Raw genomic sequence first — 22,414 nt, 5'->3', positions numbered from 1 at the left:
AGTTTCAAGGCTTTATGATCAGAAAATATGCTTGGTACAACTTCAATTTTTCTGAATTTGCTGATGTTGTTTTTGTGGCCCAACATATGGTCAATTCTTGAGAATGATCCATGTACACTGGAGAAAAATGTATACTCAGTCACTTTGGGATGAAATGTCCTGTAGATGTCTATCATATCCAGGTGCTCTAGTGTTTTGTTTAAGGCCACTATATCTTTGTTGATTCTCTGTTTGGATGACCGATCTAGAGCTGTCAGCGGTGTATTGAGGTCCCCCAGTATGATTGTATTTTTGTCAGTTTTTGTTTTAAGGTCAATAAGTAGCTGTCTTATATATTTTGGTGCTCCTTGGTTTGGTGCATATATATTAAGATTTGTTATGTCTTCTTCATTCAGTGTCCCCTTAGCCATTATGAAATGGCCATTTTTGTCTCTTAGTACTTTTGCTGTCTTGTAATCAGCATTATCAGATATGAGTATTGCTACGCCTGCTTTTTTTGGATGTTATTTGCTTGGAGTATTGTTTTCCAGCCTTTCACTTTCAATTTGTTTTTATCCTTGTTACTTAGATGAGTTTCCTGTAGGCAGCATACAGTTGGATTTTCTGTTTTAATCCATTCTGCTACTCTTTGCCTTTTTATTGGTGAGTTTAATCCGTTTACATTTAGTGTAATTATTGACACTTGTGAGTTCTCTATTGCCATTTTATAGATTGTTTTATGTTAGTTTTGTGTCTTGTTTGATCCTTCCCTTTCATCTTTCTATCTTTTGTTTTTATTTGGTTGTATTCCATACATCTTTCCTCTGTTGCTATCTTTTTTAAATCATGTGCTTCTGTGGTGGTTTTTTCAATGGTGGTTACCACTAAGTAATGAAAAGGGTTCCTACCCTGTTCATTGTAGTGCACCATTTTGTGAGTATTTTTGCACTCCATTGTCCTTTGCTACTGTTAATCTCCATCCTCTCCTCCCCCTTTCTTTTTATTGTTGTCACAGTTTAAATTTGGTTTTATTGTGTTCTTCTTGGAACTTTTACTTGTGGCTTTGTGTTTGTTTTTTTTTTTTTTTTTGTTCTTTGTATCTGTTTGGAGAAACCCCTTTAGTAATTCCTGGAGTGGGGGTTTTCTGATGATAAATTCCCTCATCTTTTCTGTATCTGTGAATGTTTTTATTTCTCCTTCATATTTGAAGGATAGCTTTGATGGGTATAGTATTCGTGGCTGAAAGTTCCACTCTTTCAGGACTTTAAATATTGGGGTTCACTCTCATCTATCTTGTAGAGTTTCTGTTGAGAAATTGGATGATAATCTAATGGGCCTTCCTTTATATGTTGTATTCTTCTTTTCCCTGGCTGCCTTGAGAATTTTTTCTTTGCTGTTGGTTTGTGCCAATTTCATTATGATGTGCCTTGGAGTAGGTTTGTCGGGATTAAGAAAACTCGGAGTTCTGTTGCTTCTTGAATTTGAGGCTTTAGTTCTTTCCACAGGTTTGGGAAGTTCTCACCTATTATTTGTTTATGTTCTCCATTCTATTTTCTCTCTCTTCTCCCTCTGATATACCTATTATTCTTATGTTATTCTTTTTGATGGAGTCAGATAATTCCTGTAGGGCTATCTCAATTTTTTAAATTTTTGAGTCTCTTTCTTCTTCTCTCTGTTGTGCCTCAAGTTGCTTGTCTTCTATTTCACTAATCCTACCTTCTATCTGGCCTGTTCTATTAGCTAAGCTTGTTACCTCGTTTTTCAGCTCATGTGTTGAGTTTTTCATCTCTGTTTGATTTGTTTTTATAGTTTCAATTTCCTTGGAAATATATTATTTGTGTTCATTGAGTTGTTTTCTGAGCTCCCTAAATTGCCTTTCTGTGTTTTCTTGTATATCTGAGTATTTTTAGGATTTCTATTTTAAATTCTCTGTCGTTTAACTCCAAGCTTTCCAATATATTAAATTTTTTCTCCATAGATTTTTCCTCATCTATCTGTGTTATCTCTTTCTTTTGTATCCATGATATTCGATTTTCTCTTCCTTAATGGCATCTGAGGGTGGTTTTGTTGATAGTGTTAATGAGATTTAATAAAGAATAAAAAGTTAAAAAAATAAAACATCGAAGTTTTTTTAAAAAAATAATTTCAATAAATAAAAATAAAATAAAAATTTTTTAAAAAAAGGAAATTATTTCCCCCCTCCTTTTTTCCTCTCCTATCCCCTCCCCTCTTTCTTGAGAAAATCTTGTGGTGAACTGTGAGTTATATTGTACTAAATAGAACAAACAATGCCTGTACTGGAGGGCCTGAATTGGGGAGAAGTAATAAAGGGGCCAAAAAGAAACAGAAAAAAAGGGGGTATGGACCCACAAAAAGCAATTAAGGAAAAATTTGTGTCGAGAATAAAATGATTTGCTTTTAGGTGTTGGTTGACTAAGAGTTATGATGAGAGGAATAAGAGGAAATCAGGAAAATGGGGGGACAAATTAAAAAATTACTATTGTATTTAGTGGAAGAACTAGATAAAATGGAGAGCCAGGGATGGGAGTACTACTAGTGAGTTAAAAGGGTGAAGTAAAAAAACCCCAAAATCCACAAACATAAGTTTGAGTCCCAGATAAGATAATTTGTTCATTATTGAGGTTTGAATGAGAGGAGATGTAAAGGAGAAAGGAAGAAACTAATATAGAGGGAGAAAAGAAAGAGAGAGAGAGAAAAAAAAAAGAGTGTACCACTAAAAGAAGAAAAAAGAAAAAAGAGGAGAGAGAGAGAGAGAGTTAAGGGTTTTGGAGTACAACCCTCATAGAGAGAAAGGAAGAGGAAAGAAAAGATAATGGGAGATGTAACACTTATGGGTAGTGTAGTTCAAGGAGAGGAGAGAGTAAGACCAGCAGAGAATTAAATGACCAAATTGGAGGAGGAAAAAAAAAAATCAAGAATGAAGATAAGAGAAAGAAACAAACAAATATAATAAAATGGGATAGGTTATAAAGTCTGCAGATTATTCTTGATTTTGAGAGGTTATCTTCTTGCTTTTTCTTTTCTCTCCCTCTTCCTGGTCGATGACTCTGTTCCCTGGGTTCTGCCCCTTTGGCACGCTCAGGTAGAGGTTTGCAGTTGATAAGTCTCTATGGCGATGTCATGTATTGTGCTTCAGTGTCGTTGGCAGTTGAGGCTCATTAGCATTTATAGGCTCCGACAGTGAGAGAGTCTGTGTTACTGGAGCCTCTCTCCTAGTCTTTCCTTCCTCAATTAGTAGCCTGATAATCCAGCTATGGGGTTGCTGCTGCCTCTGCCTGGATAGTAAGAGGCTCAAAGAGCTGGCCACTCCCCACTCTATTCCCACTCAGCACAGGGCTCTGGGTAAGGCTCAGTCAGTCCGACCTGCTAGCATAATCTGGCGGGGCTTCCACCCACTCAAAGACCTCTGGCTCTGCCACTCTGTCTGGTAATACGGGTGGGCACCCACTCCTGGGGCGCTTGGAGAAAACTCTCGCTCACTATCTGCACACGCAGACCAGGATATCAGGCCGGAAGTATCACCCTCTGAGTGAAACCCCTGCCCGCACGGAAAAGTTCTAGCATTGGAATTGGCTCTCGCTCCCTCCCTGTGCGTGGATCCCTCAGGGCGCTGGGGCGGCTCGAGGTTCCACTTTTGGCCCACACAAAGGCCCCTGACTCTGCCCCTCTGTGGGATAACATGGGCACACACTGCCAAGGCACTCGGAGGAAACTCTCGCTCACTATCCGCATGCGCAGACCAGGATAGCAGGCCGGAAGTCTCACACTCTGAGTGAGACCCCCTCCCGCACAGAAAAGTTGCAGCGATGGAATTGGCTCTCACCCCCTCCCCATGCGTGGCTCCCTCAGGGCGCTGGGGCAGCCGGAGATTCCACTTTCACCCCACACAAAGGCCCCTGATTCTGCCTCTCTGTGGGGTAATATGAGTGCCCACTGCTGAGGCAGTTGGAGGAATCTCTCACCCACTATCTGCGTGCGCCGACCAGGAGATCAGGGAAAATGGCTGCCCCACTTCTCTTTCTTTGTCTGGGTTTGGCGTGAGTCTTAGCTTGTATTGACTGGGTTGCCACAGGCACAGTTTTTCCTCGGCTTGGATCTCCATGCTACAGCCTGGTTCAGCCGTTTGTGCCACGGCCTGGATCTATTCACCCCCTTTACCCGCCTCAGTTTCTATATTCTCAGTTCCCAGTGAAATGATTTCTTTAATCAGGTTCTTTATCCCTTGTTTGTTCTCTTCTTCAGGAAACCCTATGATGCAGATGTTGTTTCTCTTCATGGTGTCACAGGTGTGTCTTAGAATTTCTTCAGTCTTTTTGAGACTATTTTCTTTTTGTTGCTCTGTTTCTGTTCTTTTGTTTATCTTGTCCTCTAAATCACAATTTAGTCTTCTGCTTCATCAAATCTGCTGTTTATTCCTTCTAGTGCTGTCTTCATTTCTGATATTGTATTTATCATTTTTGACTGGTTCTTTTTAATGATTTCAATGTCCTTTTTGATGCTTCCTATCTCTTAATTTAGATGCTCATTATGTTCATCCATTGTTGCTCTAAGATCCTTGAGCATTCTAAAAATCATTATTTTAAACTCTGCATCTGGTAGTTTGGTTATTTGCATTTCATTGAGTTCTTTTTCTGAAGACTTCTTTTTTTTATAATAAATTTTTATTTTAATGGGGTGACATCAATAAATCAGGGTACATATATTCAAAGAAAACATTTCCAGGTTATCTTGTCCTGGGGATTTCTTTTGTTGATTTATTTGGGTCATGTTTCTGTCTGCCCATTTTGTCTGTGTATTAGGTAACACTGTCTGACTTTGAAATTTTTTTGGTGTCTTTATGAGAAAGATGGGCTCAATGGTACTGATCTCCAGGCCACCTGTTTTCTTTGTTCTAGGAATACTCTTGAGGGCATTAGTTTCCCTTCTGTTATATGTTAGTATTGAATGCAGTTGGTCCTGTTGTAGGTATGGTTACTCTTTCAGGCTGGCTAGCTCTAAGGGCCAACCTTAATCATGTGTATTACACACTGTGCAATGTCTTTCCTGTTGGGTGTATTTATTCTCCACAGTGTATGGTGCCTGCTAGACTCCTTTGAGCATGCTGCTTGTGCAGGTAGCTGAATCTACAGTTGGTGCTGTCTGCCACCCACTACTAGATCTTCCTGGGATGGCACCAGCTGTTGTTTGTAACCTGCTGTGGGCTACCTGTCTGCAGCTACTGCTCTTTTTGCTGTTTGTGTCTGCATTTTCTGTGCCTGGGTAGTATGAGAGAGGCCATCCTTTGTATGAGGATCAGCTTCCTCTTGCTTAGAGATGACAGCAACTTTGTAAAAGCTCCAAGCTCCATAAGATTTATTTCCACTTTTTAGCTTCACCTCCTCGTCTTGTAGCTGCCTTGTCCTCCCAGAGAGTTTTCTCTAGAAGGACTATAGTGTGAGATCACACTGGCTTCAGCCAACCAACCTCTCTACAGTTTGCACACTTTGTGGGTTAGGGCCACTGAAGTTAGGAATACAATGCTAGTGGAACCCCCTACTTCAGGGGTCTCTTGGTCAGGAGCTCAGTATGTGAACTGTAGCCTCTAGTACAGAGCCTAATCCCTCAGTCACTGTTGAATACTCAAATTTTATTTCTCCCCAACAAGGTGAGCAGCAGATTCAGATTGAGTGAAATAGATCAATTATATCTCAGTAAAGCTATTAAAATATATAAGATTACCAAAAAACCAGTTATGTTGGACTAGAGTCATCAAAACATAAAAACAAATTCTTGAAGAAATAGATGTGGTTCTTTAATAGGGCACTAAATAACAAGATACATGTCTAACAGCTCTCTTAATTTTGAAGTAGTGATGAGTATAAAATAAACTTGAGGTATGCAACAACAACAAAAATTATTTATGGTCACATTGAACCAGTTAGTTGTTTCCCCTGACTAAGCTCCAGAATTAAATGTAAGCCTCACTTCTTTTTAGTGGGCTGGAGTTTGCATGATGGATTCCACCCCAATGCTTTTAGCATGTTTATATAAAATTGACTGTGCCAGTTGAATCACTATGAGGCAGCTTGGACCTCTCTTACCAAAGCAGTGGAATGAGGCAGGAGGGAACCTAATGATATCTCATCACCAAGGCCAAGCAAGTTGGGAGGGAGAATAGAAAACTGACAAAAAGGGGGAAAAGGGAAGGCACTAAGACATCTAAGTGTATTTCATACTCTTCTTATCTCCAATCCATCAGAAAAGGTGATACGAACAGACTAGCATGATGAGTCTGTTTATATTGGAGAGGTATTTTCCCCATAACTTCTCCATTGACTGTCCCCTCCACCAAATATCCATTCCTAGGTAGATTCAAAATATTTGACAAGGGGATACAAATGGCCACAGATCTCTCAGAATAGTTTCCAGCCACAGAATTAGAATAAAACCCTAGAGGTCTCCTGCTGTGATAGATATTACTTGTTTCAGTGACTATATTATGGGGAGGTTCCAGAGGTCCTAGAGGCAAGATTAAAGCAGTATTTCTTCCTCAACTGGCACAGAGGATATTCAACTTCTCTGTGAAAAACTGAGATAGCTGTACCAATACATATCACCACAAAGACTAGATAGATAGAGAACCTCCTTTAGGCTTTATGAATGAAAGATTGGACAAGTGGTTAATGCTTGTATTCATAGAACATCTCATTGAATTCACAAGTGGAAATTTCTCCTCTTAATTGAAGATAAAAGCCAAAAGCAATTTCAGCATGCCACCCTAAGCTATTTTTTTTTCACATTTAAACTAGAAAGCTGCCTAATTATGAAACTAGGGCTATCTTTGGCTGAAAATCCCAATCTCTACTTTTTCATCATCTAGGAAGAAGGAAAGAAAGAAAGCAACCTGAAATAGGAATCAAAGCGTATTGGTCCTGAACTAACACTGAGGCCTGTCTGTCAAGTTGCCTGGGCACCACCACCAAACCCCACCCCACCTCCAAAGATCTTCTTTTTACAGACTCATCCATCAATTCTCACATAAATCAACTCAATTCCTCTTCCCCTGAAATGAAAGTCTTCAAACAGAGAAGGAAATTGGATAAGCCAGGAGGCACAGCCTTTACTAGGCAGGAAAAAAACATCCTTGGGCTATTCATGGTGCTCCTGAGCAATAAGAAGGAAAGTGAGCCACTTTAACAACAAATATTAATTTTATTATATTTCTGAATAAATAGTACAATAATTTCTTCTCTTTCATAAAAATCTTAAACATTTATAACATTATCAATTTGTGAAAAGACAAAAGGCAAAAATGAAGAAAAGTAATCAAAAGACAAATTCAAGGACAGAATAAATACAGCCTAGTCACATATGCTAGATTGGCCTTGGTAGCTGCTGCCAGAGTTCCAGGACCTCATTTTCAGAATTAGCAGGAGTTGAAAATATCCTCTAGTTTTAACAGGTCCAATGGGGGTATTTTGGTGACTTCAGAGAAGAGCCTGCAAAAGGAAGAGGGTTTGCTCAGTGTAAAACAGGCCAAAGCAAGCAGGCAATCTTCATGGTTTTAACCCTGGAGCAGAATGTAAGGTAAAAAATACCTGAATCTTTCTTTTCCCTTAAGATAAAAATAGTCTTGACCTCCCCATGACTGAGCACAGACCCAACCTCAGCAGGGCTTGGTACTTACAGGTGAGAATACTTGGAACGCACAGCCTTGAGCTTATCATCACAAGAACGCAAAGTCAGCAGTATGTTCAGCTTCTTGACTAAAGGATGAAGATCAGAGGTCTTGTAGCCACTGTAATACTCCAAGGTAGGAGCCTGGAAAAAGCAACATAAACAGTGACTTTCATGAGATGAAGCAGACCCTTCCTCTGTGTCTACTATCCCAAATCCAAAATTCCTATCCATGGCATAGAAAGGGAAGATAGCCAAACATTTCAAAGACTCATGTGTCACAGACACTTACAAATTATTATAGGAGAGTTGGTTGCAGCCAAAAACTAGTGGTATGGCTATATCCATATATACGAGTTGGATATTAACCTGGCCATTGATATTTGGTAAGCTGAAATTTACCACCAAAAGAATCCAAGGAACAGGACTGACTTCATAATTTACTCACTCTCAGGTAAAGAGCCAACGGCCAGAAAAATCTCAGAACAAACTTGAGGTCCCAACTCAGCAGCCAACAGGAAGTTAAGGCTGTTCCTCCTCTCTCACTCTATCAGCTATCATTCCATGCATTCATTTTCTCATTCAAATTTAAGGATGCCTATTATGTGGCAGAAACCATATAGCATAGTACTTAAGAGCAAAGGTTCTGGAGGCAAAGTGTGTGGGTTCAACTTCTAGTTTAATTAATAGCATGGCCTTGAACTGGTCTTTTAACCTATTGGTATGTCAGATTCCCAATCTGCCTAATGGGGATCATTACAGTAATTACATTATAGGATTAAATAAATTAATAAGTCCAAAGCACATAGAACATAGTCTACCACATAAGTGTTTAAATAATGCTGGCTAGAATTAATAATATTACCTAGCTTTGTATAGGAAGCTGGGAATGTAAAAATGACTAAGGCTTCCACCTTTCAGGAGTCTGTAGTCTAGTGGGGAAGACAGACATACACTCAGAGAATTACAAAAGGAGTAGGAAGTGCTATTATGGAAGTGTGCATGGGACACTGGAAGGCACAGAGAAGGAAGACCTACAAATTTTGGCAAGGAGAGTCACATAAAACTTCATAGAAGAAGGAGCATCTACAATGAGTGTTGAAAATCAACTGGGAGCTCCACAGATACAGGAAGAATTATTCTATATCACAGTAATTTTTCTAAAAGTATCTTAAATGATTGCCCCTAAACCCTTTAAAAAAATCTTACCTGGGATTGGTATTTGAATACTAATTTGAATACCTTTATCTTTTATATGGCCCCTGAAACACTTCTGCAGGAATTTCAGGGTTCTAACAAATACTGTTTGAAAACCACTGTCACAAGTAAAGGGCAGTCATTGTCATGCTGAGCAGGAGAGTAACATGTGGTAATATTATATTCAGTACGTTAAATAAGATTAATGGCCCTATTGTCACTGCAGTGGTTCAGGCCCCAGTGCTTCACCTTGACTATTATAAAAGCCTACTCACTGATGTTGCCACTCTTATACTATCATCTAGTATAGCTTCTATACTTCTATATCAGTACTATTTTCAAAACAAACAAACAGGGGTATGTCACTCCTCTGCCTAAAAAACTCCCAGTGTCTTAATATAAAATGGGTCTCGCAGCATGAAATCAAAGGTGTCTTATCATTCTGGCCTAATCTCTAACCATTCCCTATTTCTATAGCCTCTGTTCCATCCATAGGAAATGTCTTATTCTTCCCCTAATACATTACACTTTTATTATCACTTCACGTCTTTTCAATTATTGTTCTCTCTACCTACAATGTCTCTTCTCACATGTTCCTTTCAAAACCCAACTCAAAATTCAGCTTCTTTGTGTAGGCTTTCTTATCTATAGAAGCAAGGTAGACAGCATAGAAGATTGTGGAACCAGATTACCAGGGTTCAGATCAAGGCTGACATTTAACTAATACTGATACAATCATATCAAATGTTAAACTTTGAAATATTTCTATATTGGTTTGCAAGCAGTTTGTTGTCCTGAGTAACTTAATTGGCCCTCTCAGTTCCTACTCGACTTCCCCAGAATCCATAGTTCAAACAATGCCTGTCTCAGCATGCGGCCTCCAGGACCATGGCTCCAGAGCTATGGCCACATCCATTCTGATTATACAGTACTGATTGTATGCTCTCCTAGTTCTGCCTCTCACTAGCAAAACATAGGAATTTATTTCTTATCTATAAAATAGGAATAATATTGATCTTGTAGGGTTATTGGGGAGATTAAATGAGTTCACACAAAGTGCTTAGATCACTAAGCTCTCAATTTATATAAACACAGCTGTTTATGGAGTTTTTTTAGTATACATAGGCTTTCCCAACTGTTGTGGCTATAGGATTTCTAAGTTGGAGGGGCTTAGGAGTGGTTAGGAAGAGGCCTTTTGTAAGCATACCCTCTCTCCTTAAATTGCATGTTACACATCGATAAAAACTCCTAGTTCTTCTGAAGTTGCTTTTTACAATTTTTCATAAAATTAGGAAAGCATCAAAAGGAATTTTATTTGTATTGGGGAAGGAGGTCCTGGGGGCCTTCTTCTTCAGGGAAGAACATTATAGTATACCTAAAAGCCCCCTGTTATACACATGGACAGTTGCTTTCACTACTCTGTTCTCTGGATCAGTGCTTTTCAAATCCTGTCCCAACAAGCTCCCCCCCAGGGAACAACCTCGCTGAAGGGACTGCAACAGGCAGAGATGGAATGGAGTCAGGTAGGAAGTGGACCCACTCTACCCCTGCTACAACCAGAATAATTTTATATTAGTCTGTTTTGTGATATTGGGCTTTTAGGTAAGCTTTCCTTGGAACAAAGGGTACTGTGCCTAAGAAAAATGAAATAAAAGACTTCAAAATGATTGCTGTAGATACTTGTTAGGCAGCCAGGACCCTAAGAATTCATAACCAGGTATATGGTAGTTTTGTCATCAAATCTGCTACAACCTTAATTTTCACCTTCCTCCTGAGTTGACTGTGTGTGTGCTTCTAAATCTCTACCCTGTGCTCCAAGCTCCCTTAATCAAGCATTTACCAAGTGGTTGAGCTTCTTCATGTAGAGGGCCAGGAGGAAGGAAGCAGCAGCTAGCATGGAAGCCCTTTCTTGGATAAAGTCATATTCTTGCAGAGTCATCTCGCAGATAAACCGGGACAAGATCGCTGTATTCGTATTGACAGGGACAAACTAAAGGGAGCAAGACCAGTTCAGAAAACAATTCAGAAAATCAGCACCAAGCAGAAGACCCCCCTGTACCTACTCTCTCCAGTTATCCCACCTCAGGCCTAAATGGCTCTCTGCCTGAACAAAGTCATCAAGATTCACTGAGGCATCCTACCCCTGAAAGTAAGCACAGAATCTTAAATGGAGGATTCTGAAATCAGCAGTGGAATTCGCCACCTTTAGAGTTTTTAACCAAATTACCAAGTTTGCTGTCTATTCTTTCTATACAATTTGTCCTTTGAAGAGCCAAAGCCCTTCAACTGTAAATTTGCACCTGGTTCCACCCTAGGTGCTCCAAAAGAACTCCTTCCTCTTTCTTGTTTATATCTTTTTTTGTGTGTGTATTTTTCTAAACTGAGAAGCAGGGTGGCAGAAAGGCATACTCCCGCATGTGCCCAACTGGGATCCACCTGGCATGCCCACTAGGGGGCAATGCTTGGCCCATCTGGACTGTTGTTCCTTTGCAACCAGAACCACTTTAGTGCCTGAGGCAGAGGCCATGGAGCCATCCTCAGTGCCCAGGCCAACTTTGTTCCAATGGAGCTTGGCTGTGGGAAAGGAAGAGAGAGATAGAGAGGAAGGAGAGGGGGAAGGGTGGAGAAGCAGATGGTCACTTCTCCTGTGTGCCCTGGCTAAGAATCGAACCGGGACTTCATATGCCGGGACGATGCTCTGCCACTGAGCCAACTGGCCAGGGCCTTGTTTGTATCTTTTTAAAAAATTATAACCTAAAACGCACATAAAGAAAATGTACAAAACTCCCAATTGTAGAATGCAACAAATATATAAAGTGACCTTCCCTGTAACCAATCCTCAGGTAAAGAAAGAGAACTTTGCCAGCATCTCCCCCAAACTTCTCTCGTCCCTTCCTGATAAAAGAATCTTCTCTCCCTCTCCTACTTTGCCCTCATCTCAAAACTTTATAGGCATACTGTGCAAACTTCCAATTTATTTCCTTCTATACTGCATAAAGATTGCCAATGTAGGAAGACGGATTGAAGAAGAAACTGTTCTGTCCCTAGTTTTCCCTTTACCGTTACCCACCACTCAGGCAGCCACTCTGGGTATGGAGGAGACAAACCCAGGAGGGAGAATAGAGATGTGCCTCTTATCTCTTACCCAAGAATATTTGCGCAGAAAATGATAAGCAATGGGAATGTTGATATCATATTCAAGAGTTTGCAGGATGTGGATTTCCATGGCGAGGATCTCATCTTGCTGATAAGCATCATTACAGATGTACAGGAGGTCATTCACACTAGGTGAGCAGGACTCCTACAGGTGAAGAGGAGAGGCAGTCACAACCAGCCCAAGACAGCCCACTCCTCTCTGCATGGAGATGAAAGGCAGAAGGGCAGAAGGTGAGGGATATGAGGCAATAACATTTCGTGGAATAAACCTTCAAGTTAGCTCTGAGAGCCAGCTTCTGGTTGATTTGAGTGGCCCATCTAAAAAAAAATATCAGAGATAAGAGAGATCTGCCTCAAACCTGCACCATTCAAAAAAGGATGGGGCTTCTGAGGATGGATTCTCAGTGTTAGAAGCACATAATATGGCATAAGGACTGGGAATAGTGATCTCTCTTCTAATGGGTGAGAGACAGGAATGGACAATCTAAGGCCTGCTCTGGGAGAAGGGAACATAAAAGACCATGAAAAGGTGAATGAGAGATGAAAAAAACAGTGTAAATAAATAAGGGTATTTGGGAGTGGGCACTGCTGAGGTAGCAGTTGGTGAAAGAGAGGCACGCAAGCACAGAGGGAGTCTAAGCTGAGACTGAGAACTACAGGGGGTGGGAGGATGTGAATGGAGGCTATACTGAGAAGATCCAGACCAATCCACAGGTGAGAAGAAAACCTGAATGGGAGTACCTTCCCATATCCTGCCCTCTGCAGACTAAACCTCAGACTGAGGGAGAGGACTGGAAGGCAGAAAGACTAGTGAGTTTTTTTCCCTAGATACACGCATATGTCCACCCCAGTCTTCTTCCAAAACTTTTCTCTGTCTCGCAATTTTCAGAACATAAATTGAATAAACCCTCTGGCTTTTCAGACAGGAAATTGAGGCCCAGAGAGAAGTAATTTGCTCAAGTTCACACAGCAACCTAGTGGTAAAACCAGGACAAGAAACTTTCCCTTCATTGCTCTACCCACTCTTGGCGCCTTCCTTTCTTCTCTTCTCATACCATCTCCACACTCTCTTTGCAAAAATATTTCTGTACTTATCAATTCTGTAAAGGGAAGACCCCCCCTTCTCCAAAAAAAATTAGTGGGGGCTCTTTGTCTTGGCAACCAAAAGAGGCAAGCTTCTGGTTCCAAGATTTGCTGAGAAGTACCTCCCCTTACTCTTCTCCATCCTGCTCTCTAGGGACCACAGCTGCTTTTTAACCCCCTTTAGTCTGACGCATAAAATACTTGCTCAAACCATAAAAAAAAAATGGCCTTAGGTAGGAAAAGGGAGAGGAGGGACAGAGAGAGGGAAAAAGAAAGAGGAAGGGGCAACAAGGGAGAGAACCAGGAACTTAGTGAGTGACCAGTGGAGAAAATGAGCCAGAATAAAGTAGCAAGGGAGGGAGCAAGGGAAAGCATGGGGGTAAAAGGAGGAGAGAGAGGAAGAAAGAGAAAAAGGAGGCTAGGGAGCAAGGGAGGTAAGAACAATGGAAGGGAGCAAGTAAGAATGGGTGGGAGGGAGTGAGCAAGGAAGCAAGCAAAACAGGGAGCAGAGAGGAAACATGGAGGAGGGAGAGCAAGGGGACCAGAGAGCAAGTGGGTAGGAAAGAAAGTGAGTCAGAGGGAAACAATGAGGGACAGTGCAAGGGAGGGAGGGAGAGAAGGAGAAAGAGAGAGGGAGCAAGGGAAGGAGCCTAGACAGTATGTATGGAAGGTAGGGAAGGAAGGAACAAGAAAGGAGGGGAGAGAAGGAATTAGCAGGAAAGTGGGAAGAAGGGAGGGATGGAGGAAGCCAAGGAGGAGGAGGGAGCAAGGCACAAGAGAAGGAAGGTGGGGGAGAAAGGGACCAGCAAGGGAGAGAAGGAGAGAGGATGGGATGGAGGTGAGAGAGTTAGCAAAGGAAGGGAAGAGAAAGAAAGGGAGGAGGGAGGAAGACTGAGTGAAGGAAGGGTGTGAGGGTGGGAAGGTGGCAGAAGGGAGACATGGGAGTAAAAGATGTAACAAAGGTGGGAGGAAGGAAACCAGTGAGTGAAGGAGGAATGGAGCAGAGAATGGTACAAGGGAGCAAAGGAGCAGGTAAAGAAGTGAGCAAGAGAGGGAACCAGAAAAAAAACAGGAAAAGCCATAGAGGGAGCGAGCCCAGTACGGACTGAGTGGACACACAAAGTAGAGATAGAGGGATCGAGGAATGGATTTAGAGAAAGCTGAAGAAAGACTGCCACAGAGTGAGGGCATAAGTGAAGTGAGGGTGTAAGTGATGGAGGGCAGAAGTGAAGTGAAGGTAAGGACAGCAAAAGAGGGAGTAAGAGAAGGAGGAAAGGACCAAAGGAAGAAGTGTTGGACTTAGGGAAGGAGGTACTGCCAGATGTTGGTAGGAGTAAGGCAGCAAAGGAGGGAGGAAGGCAGGAAGCAAGTTAGGGATAGAACTGGGAAGACAGGGAAACAGCAGAGGCACACAAAAACAAGCCCACAGTTATAAAGTTCTTTGAACTCAGTACAAATGGCTATTATATTACCTCTCTGCTCCCAAACCCTAAGGTTTCATACAACTAGCTTATCCGAAGGAAAAATGGGAGTTAAACAAGATCATTTAGCATATAAAGAAGAGGAAAGAATCAGAGAAATTAGATGGATTATGGTTATGAAGGAAAACCAGGCTACTTGCTTTTATAGTACAATTAAACAAACAAAAACAAAACAAAACAAAAAACACTACTCCACCTGGACTCAGTAGCAGGCCATTCTATCTTAAATGTCTCCAGTATCCAGATTTGGAAAGTCTTTCTTATACACACAGTTCAAAACTCCACTAGATGGAGATGGGAGTTGGTGGAAGAAGAAAAGGGCAGGGAGCAGAGAACCATGGACCAAAACAAAGCTTTAAAAAGAACAACCCATTTAATTAGGCACATGCCCACATACACATATCTTAGAGAAAATGGGAGAACCTTGCTGATGTCAGAAAATAGATATGATTGCCATCCAACAACAACTTTCTGCTAGGAAGACAGACAAATAATTAGCAGGAAAAATTATTTGTGTAGAGACACAGGTACAAATATATGCAAATATGTGCATGTGTGTATACATGTACATAGACATAGGTACATATGTGACTTAGTTTGAAATCTGATTGAATAGTTCTCTACAGGTCCTATGGATTTGGACTTACCTGAAATTTTGCTGCAATCAGAAAAGCACTGGACCCAAGGAGTTGTAGCTTGTCTTTCTTACATATTACCTTCATAAGGTAATGATCCACCAGCTTCACTGCTAAGTAGAGTGTCTCATGATTCATCTGAAAGGTAATCTGGAAGAATACACAAACAGGGCAAAATTCTGCATATCATCCAGCTCCAAAATCACATCTAGATAAATCTAACTACCTGGTTTTGGCATTGCGAACAGTAGAGCTAACAAACCTGGCTAGCTGAGATTCTGCTATGAATGCAGGAACTATGTAGGTGCCTAACTATAACTCCAGTGTCTTTACAACCCCAGTATATTTATTCTTACATATTGATAGGTAACCAGTCTTACAAATCAGAGAGTCTCTGCCTTCTCTGTAAACACTCTTATAGTGAACACACCCTCTCCCCTTGTTCTCTGTAAAATACTTAAGATTCTTGCTTTCCCTATTTGCTATGACTTTATATAGTAAATTCCCAAAAGAGATCATATTTATTTAGCTCCGAATAACAGAAAATTATTTGTTTATTCATCTATTACTATCTCTTCCCAAATAGCTATGGTATTAGAATGTACACATTGGTATCAAGAACCAATAGCACAATTTGGAAGTGAGCTGAGGGGCTGAAGAAGCCAGCATGAGATGAAACTATTAGTAGTAGTATAATCCTCCTTCCCTTCTTTTATTTATCCTTGTCTTACCTCCACCAATTCCAAGAAACAATCTCCTGTAAAAGTAGTATCAGAGTTAGTGCTGATCTATATAGCATATTTGTGAAAATTAGAGAAAAGGGGAAGATGTCAGAGTAATGGTGCTGTGAGAGATACTCTTGATCTCTCCCCTTGAAATTTCAATGTACTAAACAACTATAATGCAGCAAAAAAACCCAGCTGGGCTCACAGGTGAGCCTGAGGCATCTGTGCATCGAATGGACTAAAGGTGGGATGGGGTAAAAGGGGGAAAGGAAGATAAAATGCATCTGCAGTGGACTTTGGAGAGGGGAGGAGACAAACCTGGAGTGACTGGGTTATTTTTTTCTCTGATGGACTATGGGGAGGAGGGAAGCTCGGGCTCTATGGATTTTGTCTGAAGGGTACAGAGAGGGAAACTCAGAGTGACTGGGTCTCCTTCTGCCAGGAGGAGTGGTGACATAGAGGGCAGAGGAAGAGATAAAACAAAGTAGCCAGAGTGTGGGGTCATGGCCAGAGTTCCCACAGTCTGCTTTCAGCCCGCATTTGGCAGAAACAAAGAAAACTACAGTGCAGCTCCCCAGCCTCCCAGATTCTGTCTCCCTCATCTTGCAGTACTGAGAGTGGCTGGCAGAGACAAGCCCCACGGCTAGCTCTCCAGAGCCACTATCACCTGAAGAACAGAAGTGCTCCATGTCTAGTCCCCAGGTTTGTTGAGACATGGAAAGGAGTGCCCAGAAGCCTGAGATCACCATTGTTAGAGCCAAAAAGCCAGAGAGCTGAAGCCGTAAAGCCAAAGCAGTGAGGCTGAAGATATAAAGCCCTCACAACACGTCCCACCTACCAACGCGACTGCAGCCCCTCCTACATTGGTGTCAGCAACATCTCAGAGGACAGCACAGGAACTTCACAAAGCTAAAAGTAATAATACAGTGACACCTACTGGAAGAAACCTCTAAAAATCAAAATATATTTTTCCTTTTCCCCCCATTTTTCCCCTTTTTTCTTCTTATTGATTTTTTCTTTTTCATTTTTGAATTTTGTTTCTCTTAAATATTTATATTTTTATTCTTTTCCTGTGGGTGTTTTGTTTTTGATATTTTTGTTAGCTTTCAATCTTTTTTCCCTGCAGTTTTTCATCTTTACTTGTCATAATTTCTAAATTTTTACATTTTTATTATATTTTATTAATTTTCCCCCCAAATTTTTTAGTTATTTTTTTCTTAGGGTTCTTAACAATACAACTATCGAATGCCATAAAAAATGTAGAAACCTGGCCCTGGCCGGTTGGCTAAGCGGTGGAGCATCCGCCTGGCGTGCGGGGGACCCGGGTTCGATTCCCGGCCGGGGCACATAGGAGAAGCGCCCATTTGCTTCTCCACCCCTCCCCCCTCCTTCCTCTCTGTCTCTCTCTTCCCCTCCCGCAGCCAAGGCTCCATTGGAGCAAGGATGGCCCGGGTGCTGGGGATGGCTCCTTGGCCGCTGCCCCAGGCGCTAGAGTGGCTCTGGTTGCGGCAGAGCGACCCCCCGGAGGGGCAGAGCATCGCCCCCTGGTGGGCAGAGCATTGCCCCTGGTGAGCGTGCCGGGTGGATCCCGGTCGGGCGCATGCGGGAGTCTGTCTGACTGTCTCTCCCCATTTCCAGCTTCAGAAAAATACAAAAAAAAATCATAAAAAAAAATGTAGAAACCAAATACCATAGCTACACAAAACACAGACCTATTTCAGAAAGAAAATGAAAAATCTCCAGAAAAAAAAAATCTCAATCACATGGAAACCTTGAAGTTAAATGACAAATAATTCAAAATTAAAGTTCTAAAAATACTCAATGGGATGTAAGAAGACACCAATAGGCAACTTAATGAGATGAGAAAAAAAATTAATGAACAAAACAAATATCTCACCAAGGAGATTGAAACTTTAAAAACAGAAATGAAGAACTTAATACGTGAAGACTCGGGTACCAAGTTTAGCTAATAGAACAAGTGAGATAGAGGAAAGAATGAGTGACCTCAAAGACAGGCAACTAGAGATTCTACAGAGAAAAGAGGAAAGAGAGACACAAATAGAAAGAAATTGAGAGAGCTCTACAATAATTGTCTGACTCCATCAGAAAGAGCAATATAAGAATAATGGGTATATCAGAAGAAGAACAGAGGGAGAAGGAAATGGAGACCCTATTCAAAGAAATAATTGATGAGAATGTCCCAAACCTATCGAAAGAGTTAGAGCCTCGAATCTAAGAATCAAACAGAACTCTGAGTTACCACAACCCCAAAAGACCTACTCCAAGGTACATCCTAATAAAATTGTCAAAAATCAATGACAAAAAAGAATCCTCAAGGAAGCTAGGTGAAAGAAGAACATAACATATAAAGGAAAGCTCATTAGGTTATCATCAGACTTCTCGCAGAAACTCTACAAGCCAGAAGAGAGTGGACCCCAACATTTAAAGTACTGAAAGAGAGGAACTACCAGTCAAGAATACTATATCCATCAAAGTTATTCTTCAAATATGAAAGAGAAATAAAAATGTTTACAGACATATTGAAGCTAAGGGAATTTATCACCAGAAAACACCCACTGCAGGAAACACTCAAGGGGGTTATTTGATCAGACTCAAATAAAACAAATAAAAACGAGTAAAAGTTCCAACAAAGTCACAATAAAAACAAGGATAATCTGTAACGACAATAACATAAAAAGGGAGAGGATATAGATCTTGCAGTAGCAAAGGAGGATGCAGTGCAGAAGCACCCATAAGTCAAAGGACTCTTGTACATATGAACATATTTTTATTAACCTAATGATAACCACCCATGAAAAAGCCACTACTAAAACACACAGCTAAAAAAGAAGAAACAGAGAAAAGAAATATAGAATACCATCAAACAAATACAACAGACAGAAACACAAAACAGAAGAACAAACAAGACACAGAGCTACCAGAAAACAAAACATAAAATGACTGTAGGAAATCCTCAAGTGTCAATAATTACCCTAAATGTAAATGAACTGAACTCACCAATAAAGGGGCACAGAGTAGCATACTGGATGAAAAAGCAAAATCTGAATGTATTGTGCATTCAAAAGACACATCTAAGCTGCAAGGACAAAAGTAGACTCAAAGAGAAAGATTGGCAAATGATACCCAAAGAAAAGCAAGTGTAGCCAAACTCATATCTGACAATGCTGACTTTAAGTCAACAAAAGTAACCAGTGACAAAGATGGACAATTCATAACGATAAAGGGGACATTGTATGAAGAAAACATAACATTTCTTAATATATAATATATGCACCGAACCAGGGAGAATCAAAATATATTAGACTTCTACTAACTGATCTAAAAATAGAAGCAAATAAAAACACAATCATACTTAGAGATCTCAATACACCAATGATGGCTTAAGACAAATCATTCAAACAGGAAATCAATACAGAAATCTCAGCCTTAAATGACACTTTGGACCAAATGGACATAATAGACATGTATAAAACATTTCATCCCAAAATGTCAGATTATACATTCTTCTCCAGTGTACACAGAATACTCTCAGGAATAGACCATATGTTGTGCCACAAAACATCAACAAAATCAGAAAGTTTGGAATTATAGCAAGCATATTTTATATTTATAAGGCTTTAAAATTAGAATTCAACTGTAAAAAGGAAGTTAAGAAATGCACAAAAATGTGGAAATTAATCAACATATTTCCAAAAAATGACTGAGGCAAAGAAGAAATAAAAACAAAAATCAAAAGATACATACAGACAAATGAAAATGACAACACGACATATCAAAACTTCTGGAGAGCAGTGAAAGCTGTAATAGGAAGGAAGTTTCTATAATTACAGGCTTATATAAAAAAAAAACAAGAGAGATACCAAATAAATAACCCAATATCACACCTTAAGGAACTAGAAAAAGAACAAAGGCAATGCAAAGTCAGCAGAAGAAAGAAAATAGTAAAAATCAGAGCACAACTAAATGAAATAGACAAAAACAGCTATAGAAAAACTTAATATAACAAAGATCTGTTTATCTGAAAACATCAATAAAATCGATAAACCACAGGCTAGACTCACTAAGGAAAAAAGAGGAAGGACTCATATACACAAAATCTAAAATGAAAGTGGAGAAATTACTACAGATATTATAGATATAATAGAAAAATATTATGGAAGATAATATGACACCAAATTCAACAACCTAGAGGAAATGAATAAATTGCTAGAACTATACAATCTTCTTAGACTGGGTCACAAAGAAGTGGAAAACCTAAATAGACCTATAAACAGGGAGGAAATAGAAACAACTATCAAAAACTTCCCCCAAAACCAAAGTCCAGGACCAAATGGCTACATCAGTAAATTCTACCATATATTCAAAGAAGATTTGATATTTATCTTTCTCAAAATCTTCTAAAAAACAGAAGAAGCAATACTCCCTAACACATTTTAGGAGGCCAAAATAACTCTCATATCAAAACCTGGCGCCTGACCTGTGGTGGCACAGTGGATAAAGCGTTGACCTGGAAATGCTGAGGTCGCCGGTTCGAAACCCTGAGCTTGCCTGGTCAAGGCACATATGGGAGTTGATGCTTCCAGCTCCTCCCCCCCTTCTGTCTCTCCTGTCTTCCCTCTCCTCTCTAAAATGAATAAAAAAAGAAAAAAGAAAGAAAAAAGAAAGTATCAAACACAAAAATAGAAAACTACAGACCAATATCTCTAATAAATACAGATGCAACAATCCTAAACAAAATATTATACTAGCAAACCAACTACACTAACACATTAAAAAAGTAATACATCATGATCAAGTGGGATTCATTCTAGGAACATGAGGATGGTTCAACATATAAAAATCAATAAATGTAACACACCTGACCAACAAAAGAAAGAACAAAATTCATATGATCCTATCAATAGATGAAGAAAAGGCATTTCATAAGATACAACATCCCTTTATGTTTAAAACACTCAAGAAAATCAGAATAGATGAAGGTACCTCAATATAATAAAGGCCATATGTGACAAACCATCAACAAATATCATACTAAGTGATGAAAAAATGAAGGCTTTTCCTTAAAATCAGGAACAAGACAAGGCTGCCCACTTTCTCACTCTTATTCAACATAGTTCTGGAAGTTTTAGCCAGAGTGATCAGGCCAGAGAAAGAAATAAAAGGCATCCGTTATCAGTAAAGAAGAAGTAAAGGTATCATTTCTTGTAGCTGACTTCATGCTGTATATAGAAAACCCCAAAGACTCCATCAAAAAACTATTACAAACAATAAACCAATACAGTAATTTGAAGGATACAAAATCAATATACATGTCACTGCTTTCCTATATGCCAAATATGAAACATTGGAAAATGAACTCAAAAAAGAATTTCTCAATTGCAATAAAAATAAAATACCTAAGAATAAACTTAACAAAGGATACGAAGGACCTATATACTGAAAACTACAAAACATTATTTAAAAAAATTAAAAGAGACACAACGAAATGGGAAAATATTCCAAGTTCATAGATTGGAAGAATCAACATAGTTAAAATGGCCGTATTACTCAAAGCAATATACAAATATAATGCAATGTCCATCAAAATCCCAATGTCATTTTTTAAAGAAATAGAAAAAAAATTACCAGGTTTGTATGGAACCATAAAGAAACCCGAATAGCCTGACCAGGCGGTGGTGCAGTGGATAGAGCATCAGACTGCGATGCAGAGGACCCAGGTTTCGAAACCCTGAGGTCACTGGCTTGGGTGCAGGGTTGCTGGCTTGAGCCTAAATGTTGCTGACTTGAGACCAAGGTCGCTGGCTTCAGCAAGGGGTCACTCGCTCTGCTGTAGCCCCCTGGTCAAGGCACATATGAGAAAACAACTAATAAACAACTAAGGAGCTGCAACAAAGAATTGATGCTTCTCATCTTTCTTCCTTCCTGTCTGTCTGTCCCTATCTGTCCCTGTCACAAAAAAACAGAAAACAAAAACTGAATAGCCAAAGCAATCCAGAAGAGAAAGAATGAAGCTGAAGGTATCATACTACCTGACTTCAAATTATACTCTAGAGTCATAATAATCAAAAGAGCATGATAGTGGCAGAAAAACAGACATATGGACCAAGGGAACAGAATTGAGATCTCAGAAATAAAACCACATATATATGGACAAATCGTCTTCAACAAAGGAGTCAAAAACTCACAATGGAGAGAGAAAAAAAAAGCCTCTTCAATATATGATGCTTGGAAAATTGGAAAGCCACATTCAGAAGAATGAAACTTTACTACAGTTTTGTCCCCTGAAAAAAATTAATTCAAAATGGATCAAAGGAGTAAATATAATACCTGAAACTATAAATCACATAGAAAAAACACATAGGTACTAAGCTCATGGACCTTGGCCGTAGAGCACAATTTATGAATACATGAAAAGATGCTCATTGTCACTAGCTATTCAATAAATGCAAATCAAAACTAC

At 39.9% G+C, this 22,414-nt stretch overlaps 1 protein-coding gene across 5 annotated transcripts in view; it reads right to left on the bottom strand.

The window, feature by feature from the left end:
- Window positions 1–7,280: 7,280 nt before the first annotated feature.
- CCNB3 (cyclin B3) overlaps window positions 7,281–22,414 on the bottom strand; it is an 84,025-nt gene continuing 68,891 nt past the window's right edge. For all 5 annotated transcript variants that reach the window (XM_066249148.1, XM_066249152.1, XM_066249149.1 and 2 more), the window contains 5 exons: window positions 15,221–15,358; window positions 11,999–12,154; window positions 10,694–10,843; window positions 7,667–7,800; window positions 7,281–7,478 (listed from right to left, as the gene is read on the bottom strand). In XM_066249148.1, coding sequence (XP_066105245.1) covers window positions 7,406–7,478; window positions 7,667–7,800; window positions 10,694–10,843; window positions 11,999–12,154; window positions 15,221–15,358 — 651 coding nt within the window. In that variant the 3' untranslated portion in view covers window positions 7,281–7,405. The remainder of the gene's footprint in view (window positions 7,479–7,666; window positions 7,801–10,693; window positions 10,844–11,998; window positions 12,155–15,220; window positions 15,359–22,414) is intronic.

The sequence above is a fragment of the Saccopteryx bilineata genome, chromosome X (genome assembly GCF_036850765.1).
Source record: "Saccopteryx bilineata isolate mSacBil1 chromosome X, mSacBil1_pri_phased_curated, whole genome shotgun sequence".
Taxonomy (NCBI): domain Eukaryota; kingdom Metazoa; phylum Chordata; class Mammalia; order Chiroptera; family Emballonuridae; genus Saccopteryx; species Saccopteryx bilineata.
The sequence above is the reverse complement of the archived record's forward strand: the minus strand, read 5'-3'. Positions and strand labels throughout refer to the sequence as shown.